The 15,760-nt window shown below is 51.7% G+C and overlaps 1 protein-coding gene across 1 annotated transcript in view; it reads right to left on the bottom strand.

Annotated features, from left to right (window-relative positions):
* Positions 1-15,760, bottom strand: part of BSN (bassoon presynaptic cytomatrix protein) — a 76,881-nt gene that overhangs the window by 7,129 nt on the left and 53,992 nt on the right. The window contains exons 3-6 of the mRNA XM_065408221.1: positions 13,085-15,263; positions 11,940-12,760; positions 10,658-10,757; positions 9,988-10,128 (exon numbers count right to left, since the gene is read on the bottom strand). Coding sequence (XP_065264293.1) covers positions 9,988-10,128; positions 10,658-10,757; positions 11,940-12,760; positions 13,085-15,263 — 3,241 coding nt within the window. The remainder of the gene's footprint in view (positions 1-9,987; positions 10,129-10,657; positions 10,758-11,939; positions 12,761-13,084; positions 15,264-15,760) is intronic.

Below are 15,760 nucleotides of genomic sequence, written 5' to 3' on the forward strand. Positions count from 1 at the left end.
GATCCGGATCCCAGCCCCACACATCCCGTTTCTACGAGGCACTGCATTCCATCCTAGGTGCGGCCGCCACCACTACCCCACCACTGACCGTGGACTCAGAGGATGGGATATTGTCCACGGCCGCTTCCTCGGACATGTTAGCGGACGGGGAAGATGAGGAGGACGAGGCAGTCGACAGCGCTTTCCAAGCTGATTTCCCCGACAGCCAGGAGCTCTTCATCACCCTTACAGAGATCCCCTACCAACCCTCCCCAGCATGTAACCCGGACACAGATTCAGGGGAAGGATCAAGCGGTAAGTGCTTTAAACATATAAACCTTTATTTTTTACAAAACTGGAATATTAAGACTAAGAACAATGTGTGATTCATGATTTCTTCCCCCTGGGCTCTTAAGTAATCAGTAACAACTATTTTAAAAAAATCAAACAGTGTCCGGTTGTGCATGATTCTGCTGCCCAAGCTGCTCCACTCTTTAGTCCCTGCTACTGCAGCTATATTAGAATACTGTCTATATGTCCGGGGATAGAGCAGTAATCCTCCACGGACATTTCCACAAAGCTCTCCTGCAGATAATGGGAAAGCCTGTTCATCAGGTTCCTGGGGAGAGCTGCCTTACTGGGTCCTCCGAAGTACGAGACGTTCCCACGCCAGGAGACAAGCAAGTACTCCGGTATCATCGCCTTGCATAGCATGGCGGCATAGGGCCCCGGTCTCTGCAGGCTTTCTCGAAGCATCCGTTGCTTCTCGGTGTCCGGGATCCTCATGAGAGTTATGTCGCTCATGATGACCTGCTTTGAATTAGGTAGGGGACTGTTAGTATTGGGACTGCTTGCAACAAGTTCCTTTACAGAACTGTGACCGCTGGTTTACAGCCACGCGGTGGGGGCGGGAGAGGGGCAGCATACAGGGATCTTTCCCTGGGACATCCGCGAGGGGGTGGGACAGGGCCAGAGTTCCTGCTTGGCCGATTGCTGGCAGCAGAGACTGGCAGTGCTTTCAATGTGAAAGGAGGCCAGTGGTACTCCTAAAGTTTTAAGCAGCCACAAGTCTACGGCTTACCATGTTTGCCTGCTACAGAGATTACCGTGTCCTGCCCCGCTTCCCAGATCGGCAGTGCAAAAGCCCAGGCACTGAAGGCGAGGTCCAAAAATTCGACCTTGTCCTGAGTGCGCATGTGATAGGTGTGGTTCATGGTCTTGTTCACAGTGAAAGACTATGTTCTTGGTTCACAACTACATTTATCTTTCGGAGGAATTCACTGCCTTTTCCTCATTCCCACAGCCACATCTGCAACTGTCTCCCAACCCAGCCTGGCATCACACTCCCAGAGGCTAGCGCACATTAGGCGGAGGAAGAAGAAGACGCGAGAGGACATGTTCTCAGAACTAATGGGTTGCTCCCGAGCCCAGGCAGCACAGCAGAACCAGTGGAGGGAGAATTTGTCCCAAATGCACCGGACACACATGGAACGTGAGGAGAGGTGGCGGCAGGAAGACCAGCAGGCGACTCAAATGCTGCTTGGACTTCTGAGGGAGCAAACGGACACGCTCCGGCGCCTTGTTGATGTTCTGCAGGAACGGAGGCAGGAGGACAGAGCCCCGCTGCAGTCTATCAGTAACCGCCCTCCCCCGCCACCAAGTCCCATACCCCCCTCGCCCAAAGTCCAAAGAAGGAGGGGCGGCAGAGTCCGTGAAAACTCTCACTCCACCCCTGCAGACTGCTCAAGCACCAGAAGGCTGTCATTCCCCAAAATTTGAAAAGTCCTTTCCTGCCCGCCTCACCCAAGCCCCCGTCCAACTTTCACCCCCCAGTTTCCTGTCTGGTTGTTAATAAAAAATACGTTTCTGTTCATTACTGTTTCAGTCAGGTTCTTTTGAGGGAGAGTCTGTCTGAAGGGGGGGAAGGGGCGTGGTAATTGGACAGGACAGTCACCTTTAGCAGGGTACAGAGGCGGGGGCAGGTCCAGCAGCAGGGCACATACACAGTGCAGTGACTAGTTACCCTGGTCAGTCTGGGAGGTGGTTTTCATGTTCTGTGGGGGGCGGGGGGGGGGGGGGTTGGTTGCTCTGTGACTTTGTGGCGGGGGAGGGCAGTTACAGATCTTATGCAGCGGTCCTTGTCCTGGATCACAGAGCCACGCAGCAGGGGATCTGTAACCCTCCTCCCCCTGCCATAAAGTCACATAGCCCCCACATACACGCAGTCCCGCTCAGGAGGGCTGGCAGGCTCCGTTGAAACAACCAGTCCGCCCCTGCGAATCCTGTCATTCCTGGAGTTTAGAAGGATCATTTGCATCAGTACACTACACCCGCTCCCCACCACAGTCTGCGTCCCAGGTTTCAAACATTCCCGCGAAAACAGTACTAAAGACAACGGTGTTCAATAACAAAATAAAACTGATTTTATTTTTTTGGAAGGGGGTGGAGGGGGTCTGTGACTGGAGAGGATAGTCATCCTTAACTGGGTAAAGAAACGGGGGCAGGTTCAGCTTCTCTGTACAGAAACTTAAAAGTCACTGGTTACCCTGCTCACTGTGGAACCTAGCTGTCAAAGCCTCCCGGCTGCACAGCGCATCCCGCTGGGCTCTTCTAATCGCCCGGCTGTCTGGCTGGGCGTAATCAGATGCCAGGCTATTTGCCTCAACCTCCCACCCCGCCATAAAGGTCTCCCCCTTGCTCTCACACAGATTGTGGAGCACACAGCAAGCAGCTATAACAATGGGGATATTGGTTTCGCTGAGATCACAGCGAGTCAGTAAGCTTCTCCATCTCCCCTTGAGACGTCCAAAAGCACACTCCACCACCATTCTGCACTTGCTCAGCCGGTAGTTGAAGAGTTCTTTTTCAGTGTATAGGGCGCCAGTGTAGGGCTTCATGAGCCAGGGCATTAGCGGGTAGGCTGGGTCCCCAAGGATCACTGTAGGCATCTCCACATCCCCAAGACTTATTTTGTGGTCCGGGAAGTAAATACCTTCCTGCAGCCGTCTAAACAGACCAGAGTTCCTGAAGACGCGAGCGTCATGAACCTTGCCCGGCCATCCGACGTTGATGTTTGTAAAACGTCCCCGATGGTCCACCAGTGCTTGCAGCACCATTGAAAAGTAGCCCTTTCTGTTAATGTACTGGCTGGCCTGGTGGTCCGGTCCCAGGATAGGGATGTGAGTTCCATCTATAGCCCCACCGCAGTTTGGGAATCCCATCGCGGCGAAGCCATCTCTGATGACATCCACGTTTCCCAGGGTCACTACCTTTGAGAGCAGTACCTCAACGATTGCGTTGGCTACTTGCATCACAACAACCCCCACGGTAGATTTGCCCACGCCAAACTGGTTCGCGACAGACCGGTAGCTGTCTGGCGTTGCAAGCTTCCAGAGGGCTATGGCCACTCGCTTCTGGACAGTCAGGGCTGCTCGCATCCGGGTGTCATTGCGCTTCAGGGCAGGGGACAGCAACTCACAAAGTTCCAGGAAAGTCGCCTTCCGCATGCAAAAGTTTCGCAGCCACTGGGATTCGTCCCAGACCTGCAGCACTATGCGGTCCCACCAGTCCGTGCTTGTTTCCCGTGCCCAGAATCGCCGTTCCACAACATCCACATGACCCATTGTCACCGTGATGTCCTCGGAGCTGGGTCCCATGCTTTCTGACAGGCCTGTGCTACTCTCAGACTTCAGGCCCTCACAGCGGTGCCGTAGCCTCCTCGCCTGGTTTATCTGCATCTGCCTCTGGGAAAGGTGGATGATAACCTGCGAGGCGTTGAGAACGGCCACAACTGCAGCGATGGTCGCAGCGGGATCCATGCTCGCAGTGCTGTGGCGTCCGCGCTGTCACTGACCCGAAAAGTGCGCGAACTGATTTCCCGCTGGCGCTTTCAGGGAGGGAGGGAGGGCGGTAGTGACAGACGGATGACGACAATTACCCAAAAGCACCCTCGACCCTTTTTTTTTTACCCAGAAGGCATTGGCGGCTCGACCCAGAATTCCAATGGGCAGCGGGGACTGCGGGAACTGTGGGATAGCTGCCCACAGTGCACCGCTTCCAATGTCGACGCTTTCCCCGTTAGTGTGGACTCACAAAGTCGAATTACTGTCCTTAGTGTGGACACACACGTTCGAATTTGCAATATCGATTCCACATATTCGATTTAAGTGAAATCGAAATACCCTCGTAGTGTAGACATACCCTGAGATAACATCTAGCATGAGAAGTTAGTATTTGTAACTAGATCCTTAGTGTATTAAGTTAGCCTTGCGTGTTTTGCTTTATTTTGCTTGGTAACTTACTTTGTTCTGTCTGTTATTACTTGGAACCACTTAAATCCTACTTTTTATACTTAATAAAATCAATTTTGCTTATTAATTAACCGAGAATAAGCAATTAATACCTGGGGGAGCAAACAGCTATCAGTGTAATAGAGGGCGGACAATTTATGAGTAAGAGTAAAATGGATTTATTTGGGGTTTGGATCCCATTGGGAGCTGGGTGTCCGGGTGCTAGAGACAGGAGCACTTGCTAAGCTGTTTTCAGTTAAGTCTGCAGGTTTGGGGGTGTGGGTCAGACCCAGGGCCTGTGTCGCAGCAGATTAGCGTATCTGGCTCAAGACAGGGTTCTGGAGTCCCAAGCAGGCAGGGAAAACGGGCTCAGAGTTAGTCACAAAACACCAGGTGACAGTCCCAAGGGGGTCTTTGTGATCAAACCCATCACATCGCGAGTTTCAAATGAGGCTCAAAGAAGCAGAAGCAGCCAGGGAGGAAGCTGCTCACAAAAGAGCCATGGAGTTAAAAGACAAAGAGCTTGAAGCCCAGCAAGATGCTCAGGAGGAGAAGGAAAGAGAGAGGCAGCTAGCCCTGGAATTAAAAGACAGAAAAATACAGGCCCAGATTGAGACCCAGAAGCATGAACTGGCTGTAATGGAGTGAAAGAGACAAAACACTTCAGCAGCTGGCTCCACTTCCCCAAAAATCCACAAATGGGAGCAGTTATGTCCACAGTATGATGAATCCAGTGATATTGCTGAATATTTCATCACCTTTGAGAGACTGTGCACTCTCCATGCGATTCCTGGAGATCAAAAAATGACTACTTTAGTTGCAAAATTGACTGAGAGCTCTGGACATATTCAATAAGATGCCTATTGATGCTTCAAACTATGATAAATTTAAGGAACTGGTTTTAAAACAGTTTCAGATTTCACCTGAAACCTACAGGGTTAAATTCAGGAGTCTTAAGAGGGGATCTGGATTGACTAATGTGGCTTATGTAAATGAAATGAGAGATTTGTTGGACAAGTGGGTGAGGCATTACAAGCCTGGAAGAAATGTGTGATTTAGTTACTCAGGAACAGTTCCTGAATATGTGGAGTGATGATGTAAAACAGTATTTGTGGGACAAAAAGGTGAATGCAGTGGGGGAATTAGCTGGGTTTTCAGACTCTTACAAGCAGTCACAAGCTGCAATTAAACATAAACCACTGGCAGAAGGATACAGGGTTGGTGGAAAGCAGAATCACCGTTTTACCTCTGGGAAAAAGGAGGCTGGGCATTCATCTCCCCATATCCCTCTTACTTGTCCCAAGTCTCCTGTACGAGCAGAGGAGCCCAAAAGGTGCTATCATTGTAAGTCCACTGAGCACCTGAGGAATAAATGTCCGTGGCTGAGTGGAAACAGGCAGCAGGTAACATAGAATATCAGGGTTGGAAGGGACCTCAGGAGGTCATCTAGTCCAACTCTCTGCTCAAAGCAGGACCAATCCTCAACTAAACCATCCCAGCCAGGGCTTTGACGAGCTTCACCTTAAAAACCCCTAAGGAAGGAGATTCCACCACCTCCCTAGGTAACCTATTCCAGTGCTTCACCACCCTCCTAGTGAAAAAGTTTTTCCTAATATCCAACCTACTGCAACTTGAGACCATTACTCCTTGTTCTGTCATCTGGTACCACTGAGAACAGTCTAGGATCCATCCTCTTTGGAACCCCCTTTCAGGTAGTCGAAAGTAGCTATAAAATCCCCCCTCATTCTTCTCTTCTGCAGACTAAATAATCCCAGTTCCCTCAGCCTCTCCTCATAAGTAATGTGCTCCAGCCCCCTAATCATTTTTTTTTTTGGCCCTCTGCTGGACTCCCTCCAATTTGTCCATATCCTTTCTGTAGTGGGAGGCCCAAAACTGGATGCAATACTCCAGATGTGGCCTCACCAGTGCTGAATAGAGGGGAATAAACACTTCACTTGATCTGCTGGCAATGCTCTTACTAATGCAGTTCAATATGCCGTTAGCCTTCTTGGCAACAAGGACACACTGCTGACTCATATCCAGCTTCTCATCCACTCTGTGGAGAAAGAAGTGGTTCGGGATTATTTAGAAAAGCTCGTCCAGCGCATAAGGGAGGCAGGATTAACCGTTAGGGCCAAAAATGTCAAATAGGCCTAAACAGGGTAATGTGCCTTGGACACCAGGTGGGTCAAGGAACTATCAACCCCCTACAGGCTAAGGTAAATGCTATCCAAAATTGGCCTGTCCCTCAGTCAAAGAAGCAGGTCCAATCCTTCTTGGGCTTGGCCGGGTATTACAGATTTGTACCACACTACAGCCAAACTGCCACCCCACTGACCGACCTAACCAGGAAAAAACAGTCAAATGCAGTTCAGTGGACTGAGAAGTGTCAGAAAGCCTTTAACCAGCTTAAGCAGCCCTTACGTCTGACCCTGGACTAAGGGCCCCAGACTTCGACCAACCTTTTGTTGTAACCACAGATGTGTCCGAGCATGGTGTAGGAGCTGTTTTAATGCAGGAAGGACCAGATCAACAATTCCATCCTGTCGTGTTTCTCAGCAATAAACTTTCTGAGAGGGAAAGCCACTCGTCAGTCTCAGAAAAAGAATGTTACGCCATTGTGTATGCTCTGGAGAAGCTACGCCCATACATTTGGGGATGGCGTTTCCACCTGCAGACTGACCGTGCTGCACTGAAGTGGCCTCACACAGTCAAGGAGACGAACAAAAAACCTTCAGTGGAGTTTAGCTCTTCAAGACTTTGATTTTGAAATACAACACATTTCAGGAGCCTCTAACAAAGTGGCTGATGCACTCTCCGGGGAAGGTTTCCCAGAATCAGCTGGGTAAAAATGTCCCTGTATTCTGTCATTGTAGTCCTTAAAATGTGGAAAATACTGTTTAGTTCTTCATGTAATTAGTAGTAAAATTAGAGGTGCATGTATCTTATTAACTCTGTTTTCCTAAACCTCCAGGAAGAAATCCCAGCCGTGTGGACCTGACCTGAACCAGGCTGTCCAACACCGTCTCTGATTTGGGGGTAGTGTGATAAATGGGGGGGGGGGTGATAAATGAAGTGGTGGGGTAACTCTCTTTTATGGACATCCAGTAGCTACAAAACCCCTCTTAGTAACTGTTCTCTAATTGCTCTACCTGTAAAGGGTTAAAGTCTCACTGCTATGCATAGGTAAAAGGAAGGTACCTGGCCAAAAGAGCCTAGAGGGAGGCTAGAACTTTTTAAAATTGAAAAAAGACTCCCCTTTTGTCTGTCTGTTGTTCTCCCAGGGAGAGGCGGACAGGGCATAGCTATGCTATAAGAAGCTTGGGCCAGATATGAAAAATCATCAGTATCATACCTAGAAACTAATCATTTAAAACCCCAGATATGTAAGTAGATCAGGAAATGTCTAGGAAGACGTCATTAGGTTTATCCCTTTTATTTTGTTGGGGCTTGTGGATTCCTCTGTGCTAACCCCAGGTGCTTTTGTTTTGCTTGTAACCTTTAAGCTGGACCTCAAGAAAGCTATTCTTGGTGCTTAATTCTTGTAGTTGCTCTTTTAAACTCTAGCAATAGCCTGAGTTCCCAGATGTATTTTCTTTCTTTTTTTATTAATAAATTTTACCTTTTTTAAAGAACAGAATTGGATTTTTGTGTCTGAAGAGGTTTGTGCACATTGTTTAATTAGCTGGTGCCAATAGCTGATTTCCCTTTCCCCCCCCTTCTTTCTCAGCTCTTCCCTGGGGGTGTGTGTGTGTGAAAGGGCTTGAAGGTACCTCACAGGAAGGAATTCCCAAGTGCACCTTCCTGGGCTCTCAAAGGGATTCTGCATTTGGGTGGTGGCAGCATCTACCAATCCAAGGTCAGAGAAAAGCTGTAACCGTGGGAGTTTAATACAAGCCTGGAGTGGCCAGTATTAATTTTTAGAATCCTTGCGGGCCCCACTTCTGCACTCAAAGTGCCAGAGTGGGGAATTAGCCTTGACAGGCCTAAGCCCCGCTCTTTAAAGGGACTTAGGGAGGCACAATCCCAGCTGAGGCCCTTCTGCTGGACTCAGGCATCAGCGGTCAGCACAGCCTTTCCTGGCACAAATGCAGCAGGAGGAGCTGGGTATCCATTGCTGAGCTCTGGCCTGGTCTGTCTGGCAGGGCAGCAGGCCTGCTGTCCCACTGGCTGGTGGGGGGGCTCTGAAGGGAGAATGCAGTCAGATTGGGCACAAGTCCCCAAAGTGCCACCTACCTGTTTCTCAGCATGAGCAGGGACTTCATTAGCAATCCCCCGGCAGATCCTTCGATCAGATTCTCACTAAGTAGATTCCCCTGTGGCTCTGGTCTCCTCCACCCCCCTCACTCGAGTCAAGTTCAATCCTGCCCCATTTTCCTGATCTTGTCCTTCCCATCTAATTTACTCCCGGCCGCCAGACACTCAGCACAGTGAGAGCCAGCAGCGACTCTTGTGACAGTCTGTCCCCCTATGTTCACCCTTTTTAAAGACTATGATAAATTTTGTAAAAAGTATGCCTTGCGAGGTATCCTTTGAAAACTCATACTTTGCTGATCATTATTGTCTTGGAAAAGTGTGTGTCACAACATTGTATGTAAGTTATGAGATTCTACTGTATGATGTTTCTGAGACGTTCCAAGTCCGGAAAAACAGCCACAAACCAGTTCCTCAGAGACAAATGGCAAACTGATGCCTCAGCCAGATGTCAACAGAATCAAATGGACCATCACCTGGCTAAGTGGCCATTCTTTAGCAGGAAAGAGAATGTGGGTAAAAATTTACATTTTGACAAAGGAACAGCTTGAGATTCCTGCCCAAACAAACTTTCTGTCGCCTGAACCTCAGCTGGAGGTGGTTTTCAAAAAAAGAGAGCTATAAGAAAGGGGAATGGACACCTCAAAATACTTCTTCCTTTCTCTCTGCTCATGGCATCAGCAACAGTTGAAAGACATGGAAAGTAACACTGAACTGGAGGAGGGATCCTCTGAGGTCCTATTGTAATTTTTGCACAAAAAATACACTAGCGTCTTCACTAGAAATCCAGATTTTGCGCTGAAACTCAGCAGTTTCAGCACAAAAATAAAACCACCCCAACGAGAGTCTTTTTGCTTTTTGCGCTGATTCTTTTGCGCTGATGTGCCAGTGAAGACTCTTGATTGCTTTTACTGGTCTAATTGCCCTCCAGAGCTGTCCCACAATGCAGAGTGGGAATGGCCGATCTTTGAAATTCAGCAGTCCTGCCTGCACGTAGGCGCCCCTCCCCTTTAGCTCCGTTCTGACAGCTGGTGCTGTCACTGCTCTGGAACACAAAACAAATCATTATTGTGGAATGCTCCTGCTGCCTCCCACAATGCAAACAGAGGCAGGCAGACAGAATGTGTTGTGCAGAGTCAGGGAGGGAGGCGGGCCTGGGGTTGGGGGTCTTCCCCCCCCCCCCCCCCGCGTTAGGACTGGTTGCTTCCGGCGACTGTCTCACTCACACACACACACATCCACCCCTGCCATAATAATGATTTGCTTTGTATCCCGGAGCAGTGCATAGTGGGATAGCTACCACAGTGCACTCCTCTCATCTGCAGTGCAAGTGCTGCATATGTAAACACACTCTGACACCTGTGGAAAACAATGTGAACACAAACCAGTGCTTTTCTTTTAGCGCTTTTCTATCACCGACAAAACTGTCAGCAAAAAAACTCTGCAAGTGTAGACATAGCCTTACCTTCTGTCAGTTTGCCTGCTTGTTCTGCAGCTCCTCCTGGCAGGATTTTGGAGAACATGCTCTCTCCATCCACCCCAGGCTGTCCAGCTGCTGCCCCAGTGGGTGGGGGAGCCCCTGCTGGCTTCTGACCCACTTTAATACCTGCCAGGGAATATATAGAGCCATAGTAAGGAGGAGAACCCAGCCATAGCCCCTCCCCGGCACGGGCAGCACCTATGTGACGTATTAGAGCTGGGGCCAGAGCCCAGGTGCTTTCAGCTGCCAGGAGTCTGTGGCATGACTGGTACATATTAGGGCAGGCTGCTTTTGGGCACCTTCTGCACATCTGCTTCCCTGACTGGGGGATGCCAACCCACCCTGGGTCAGTGCTGACCCCTCTCCTGCCCTGAGGACCATGATCGCCCAGTGCTAGGCTGGGGATCTGGCCCCATTCCATAGCCTGCCAAGGGCGGGACGCATTTATTTCCAGGCCCTGAGTGATCTCAGCCTCTGAATGCTGTGACGTGCTAGGGAGGGATAAAAGTGGATCTTCTCTTTGGAGAGATCAGGCAGCCATGGCCCTAGCGAACACAGCTGGTGCCTGGTTGCTCCTTCAGTGCCAAGGGCACTGCCAGCCAGCATGGGCGCAGGTGGCCTGGCAGGGCCCAATGTGTTGATCTGGCTCACTGACCTGCTGCAGTCGTTCCCAGTGGCTGTGCTTGGGGCGCTCTCCTGTGCGGTGGTGGCACTTTTGTGGTGGGTTTGGGCATATCCACCTGATCCGCTTTTGGCTGTAACATGAAATGCATATTTCAGAATTCCCCTGGTCTCTCTGTGCATGGGTGGGCAGGTGAATAGGGCATGGGGCTGGCAGAACAGCAGTCCCAGGGGCATAGGGGCACATCAGTGAGCGCCGGCAGAAAATCCAGCCCTTGCACCAGGCCAAAGACTATATCAACCCAGGATCACGCATGTTGCCTCCTGGGAAACCCAGCCAGACACTCCCCAGCTCCCAGCCACACACATGCACATCGCCTCCCACACACAAAGGCCTGCCTTGCAAGCCAGCCTGGCTCCCCAAGGCAATCGCCCAGCCTCTGTCATCCCTCGCAATTCACAGCCGACGCCACCCAGTCAGCTGCTCCGTCCTCTGCACTTCCTCAGAGGGCAGGCGCTGGGCCTGGCTCAGGAGGTAGCTGGTCGGGGGGAGGCCTATGCACCAGTCTGGGGGCATGGATTGTCTGCCCAGCTCCCCAATCTCATCTGCTCCCCCCACCCCCTACCCCAAATCCTTGCTTCCTTCACATGGCCCCTCCCATCTGTTCTCTCTCCTGATCCCCACATTCCCCACTCCCTCCTCCCTGGCTCCCCCCAGCCCTCCGATCTTCCCCAGTCTCATCTCTCCCTTATGCCCTCCATGCTCAGCTGGCTGCGCTGGAGAATGGAAATAGCAGCAGACCTGAGCAGTGCCATTGGCTCATTGTGCTGTAAGGCAGTTGGCTTGTCCTGGCCAAGTGGGGGGAGGGGAGGCGGTAGCTCTGGGTGTGTTTGACTGGACAACTGGAGCCTGAAGTCAGGCAATAAAGGGTGAAATGGAGGGATTTTATTCCTGCTCTTAGTGCTGATCTTGGCACAGCCTCAGCTCTGCCGCTTCCCTGAGATCTCCATAATTTAACTCCTTTCCTGCTGTGGCACATCCTAGTTGTCTCCTGTGCGACAGAACACATCAGCTACCTAGCAGCCGGGGGCCCTCCTCACTGCACGATGTACTCCTCTGTGCTGCTGTGGACTGGGGGAGATCATGACAGTGCACGGCCTGTGCCTTGGGATGCACCAGGGGCTCCCAGCCTCTGCCTCCTTCCTGTGCAACCAGATCCTCCCAGGGTGCCATCCCCAGTGCTGCAGGACAAACCATCAGCCAGGCACCTGCTGTGTAAGTGATAAACCAATGGCCAAAGAGCATGTGCACTTACTAGCCCTATTTGGTGACTGCCTGGCTGTGCAGGGAGGGTTGACTGGGGCTTCCCGACATGCTGGGATTGGATGGGTTGTTGTTGCGGTGGCCGAGAAGAGGGTAGTCCTTGAGCCCCTGGCTGCTGCTGCAGCCTAGCTTGCTGCTGCTGCTGCTCCTTCTGTGGCTGAGGAGGTTGCTGCAAAGGGCCTGCTTGTTGTTGTGGAGACTGCCTGGCTGATGGCTGCTGCTGCCTGGATGGCAGCTGCTGTTGCCCGGATTGCTGCTGTCTTGTTTGCGGCTGCTGCTGAGAATGGTGCAGCAAGGGCTCTCCTTTCGGCTGTTGGGGCAGTGGCCCATGCTCCGCTTGCCGTTGGGATTTCTGGGACTCTGAGGTATGGTGGTAGCTGGACGGCTGCTGGGACTGCTGCGAGTACTCTGCTGAGCTGGAGGGGAAAGCTGTCTGGGCTCTCATGTCTGACTGCTGAGCCTTCTTCTGGGCAGATGGCTGCATGTGTGTGCGGGCTTCATGACGGCCCTGGTCTCGGGCATGCTGCTTGGATGTCCTCTTGGCCTGTTCATCACTCGGGTGGCGGGAAGAGGCTGAGTGCCTTCCATACTCTCCATGGTGCCGGTGGTCTTTGGAAGAAGAGTGACGTGCCTGAGAATAGTCATCGTGCTGCCACAGGTCTTCATCTGGAGGCTCATCGTAATCATGAAAGGTGTGTTTGATGGGAGGTCTCTTCTGGGAGGAGAAGTGGCCAGTGTAGTGCCTTACCCGCTCTGAGCGAGCTTCCCTGGGCTTATCAAACCAGTCTGTCTCCTCCTGACCCAAATGATAGGCTTCAGAAACCAAACACAGAGCACAGTCAGTCTCTCGGTCCCGAGGTGGGAGCATATCCCACACGGAAGCCATGCAATGAGATAAAAGAATGCAAGCAGCTTATCACATGCATCTGGGACACATCATAGACCCCTCCCCATCAAATACAACACATCGTTACATGCAGCAGGCACTGAACACTAACATGCTACCACCAGACACCCAGAACATGCAGTGGAACAAGGGAGAAAGGCACATGGTACGCAAATGCAGGCTGTGAGACTGTCTTTGCAAATGACCCGTAGGAGCATGCTCTGGGGTATGTCACCACAGGTAACTGTTACCTTCACTGTCTGAAACAACACAATGTGAATCATCCATGATGTAACCTTCTTCATGCTTGTAAGAGTGGTTCCTTGGCACATCTTTGATATGTTCTTGCACATCAGGCAACGAGTGGCTGGAGCAGAACTGGGAACAGCTGTCCCCAGAGGACTGAGGGAGAGGTCCACCTGAGGAGCGGGACACACCCACAGACTTTCCTAAAGGGCTGATGGGACTTTCCTCTTCCGATGTCTGTGTACGAATCGAAGGCCGCCCACGACTCTGACTCATACTAAGGGAAGATGGTTTGGAGCTTCCTTTCTGAGGCTTCTCCATGCACTCTCTCTCATAGGACTTGCTTCTGCTGTTGGCATCGCGGCTTGATGTTTTTTCTGTCCCATAACCAGACGATCTAGATCTGCTTCCAGTGCTGTATGCTCGATCATCCTCTTCCGTCATATCCCTGCTGGACATGCCATAGTATTTCTGCTGCTCATACACATTCTTCTTGAGGCCATAGGTGATCTCGTCCTGAAGCTTCTTTGCCCTGGATGCCACATTGCTGCTGCTGATAGACGTAGTCACTGTGTAGGAGGCCAGGTCTGACTCCACATCTTTGGCTTCTTCTATGGGGGAGAATTTGGAGATCTTTTGCTCCATGCCTTGTTTCCTGTGTTTACTGCGTTTGGACGAGATGACAGCAGGAGCCAGGTTTTTGGAGGAATGCTTCTGCATCCCCAGTCCAGAGCCATGCTTGTCTGAGCGTGTGGAGTGCCGATAATCGTCCCCGTAATAGGAGCAGGGGCCACTGGAGCTGCCTGACATCCTGCCATTGCTCTCCATGCCCCTGTGGTAGCTGTTCTTCCCCCGATGGTCAGCACCATGCTGATCATACATATCCTCCTCTGACTCCTCCTCTGCTTTGGAGTAGCAGCAAGTTCTGCTGGAGCCTTCCGTCTCCACCAGCTCACTCTTCTCTTTGATCTGGCGGCCAGTGCTGCTCTGCACCTGCATCTCCCCCTTGTGGCTGTCTGCCGCAGTGCTCTCTTTGGTCAGCTCACTGATGTCCTCGATCATCACATAGTTGCGGGGAATGTTCTGCTCCAGGTTTGCGTACAGAGAATCTGAAGAGTAACTGGCTGAGGGGCTTTGCACGGCATTGCTCTGGTCAGCTGGACTGGCCTCTGGGGCCTTGTGCTGGGCATAGCTGCCGGTCACTGTCGTGGGGCTGTAAGTAACTTCTGGGGCTGCTGAGGAGATCACCACGGTGGGATTTCCAATCACTTCATAATTGGTGGGGATCTTTTGTTCCAAGTCTGCTAGTGATGTCTGCCGTGGCTTCTGGTGCATGGCGTGCACATCTGCCTGTGTTTGGAAGAGGGCACTCTGTGCCGGCTGTGAGGGCGGCTGATTGGGATATGTGGTCTGAGCTTGGTAGTGATGAGGTGGCCGAAAGCCTTGATGGCTCTGCAAGCCCAGCTGGGGCTGGTAACCAGTGCTGGGAGGGAAGCTGTGTGTCTGATATGTACCTTGGGAGGGGAAGGCGGGGAGCTGACCAGCCTGGAAGCCATTCTGAGATGTGCCACTGCTGACCACAGGGTAATGGGGGGGCTGGAACCGTGTTTGCTGGAAGGCGGCAGGGCCTGGTAGGGCTGCTGGGTATGGGTAGGGGGCGTAGGAGGAGGCTGATGTGTACTGCGTGCTGGAGAAGTCAGCATAATGGTTAGTGGGGGCAATGCTGGGCCTGCTGAGCAGACTGCTGCCCTCATAGCTGGAGAGGCGTAAATTGTTCAGCTCACTATCAGACATGTAGTCCCGGTTCTCACCTAGGCATCTCAGGTAAGGGTAATCCCTCCCTCCCCTCTCCTTCAGAAGAGACTCCTTCCTCTGAGTAATGCCCAGCTCCAAGTACTTCAGCTTGGCATCGATCTCCTTCTCTTCCTCATCCAGCTCTGCTTGCTTCTTCCGCAGCTTCGTGGACTCATGCTCCACCAGCTTCAGGTCACGGTCGATGTCTCTGAGAAGGCTGGCTTTGGTTACCTGAGTGGCCTGCTCTCCTACCCCCTTCTGCATGAAACTGGGCAAGTACAGCTGGGAGTGGGCTTGGCTGGCCAGGGGCAGGTGAGCTTCCTCCGGAGGGGGGCTGGGCAGTGTCCGCTTCACCTTCCGCATCAGAGTGTTTGACTGCAAAGCAGAGATCTAGAAAACAATTGAAACTGGCATTAATCCTAGACACTGGGAGCGCTGCAACTCCCTCGGGATAATGGTGAGGTAAGAACTCTGTCCTGCCGTAGTGTCTTTCAGCAGAGTTTATCAAAGTGCTTAAACGTTCATTTCTTAAGCCTCGGCATATCCCCATGTTATCACTGCAGTCAGTGGAGAAATGGGGAAACTGAGATACAGGGACAGGCCACGACCTGCCCAATATCACAGAGTGAGAGTGAGCACTGGAAATAGAGTCCAAGAGGCCTGACTCCTCATCCCCTGCTTCCTTCAGTGGGAAATGAACAGCTGCCCAGTGCTCATGGCTGTGTGGTGGAGTGGGCAAGGCACTTAACTACAATCCTGAAGGTTGGGGAAGCTGAGTCTCACTTGATCGCACACTAAAACTCCACATCCAAGTCACCCAGCGGCAGTCAGAGGTGGTCAAACGTGATGCTGGCCACATCAATGCCTTGTGCACTGTTAGCTGTGAA

The sequence above is a fragment of the Emys orbicularis genome, chromosome 7 (assembly GCF_028017835.1).
Source record: "Emys orbicularis isolate rEmyOrb1 chromosome 7, rEmyOrb1.hap1, whole genome shotgun sequence".
Taxonomy (NCBI): domain Eukaryota; kingdom Metazoa; phylum Chordata; order Testudines; family Emydidae; genus Emys; species Emys orbicularis.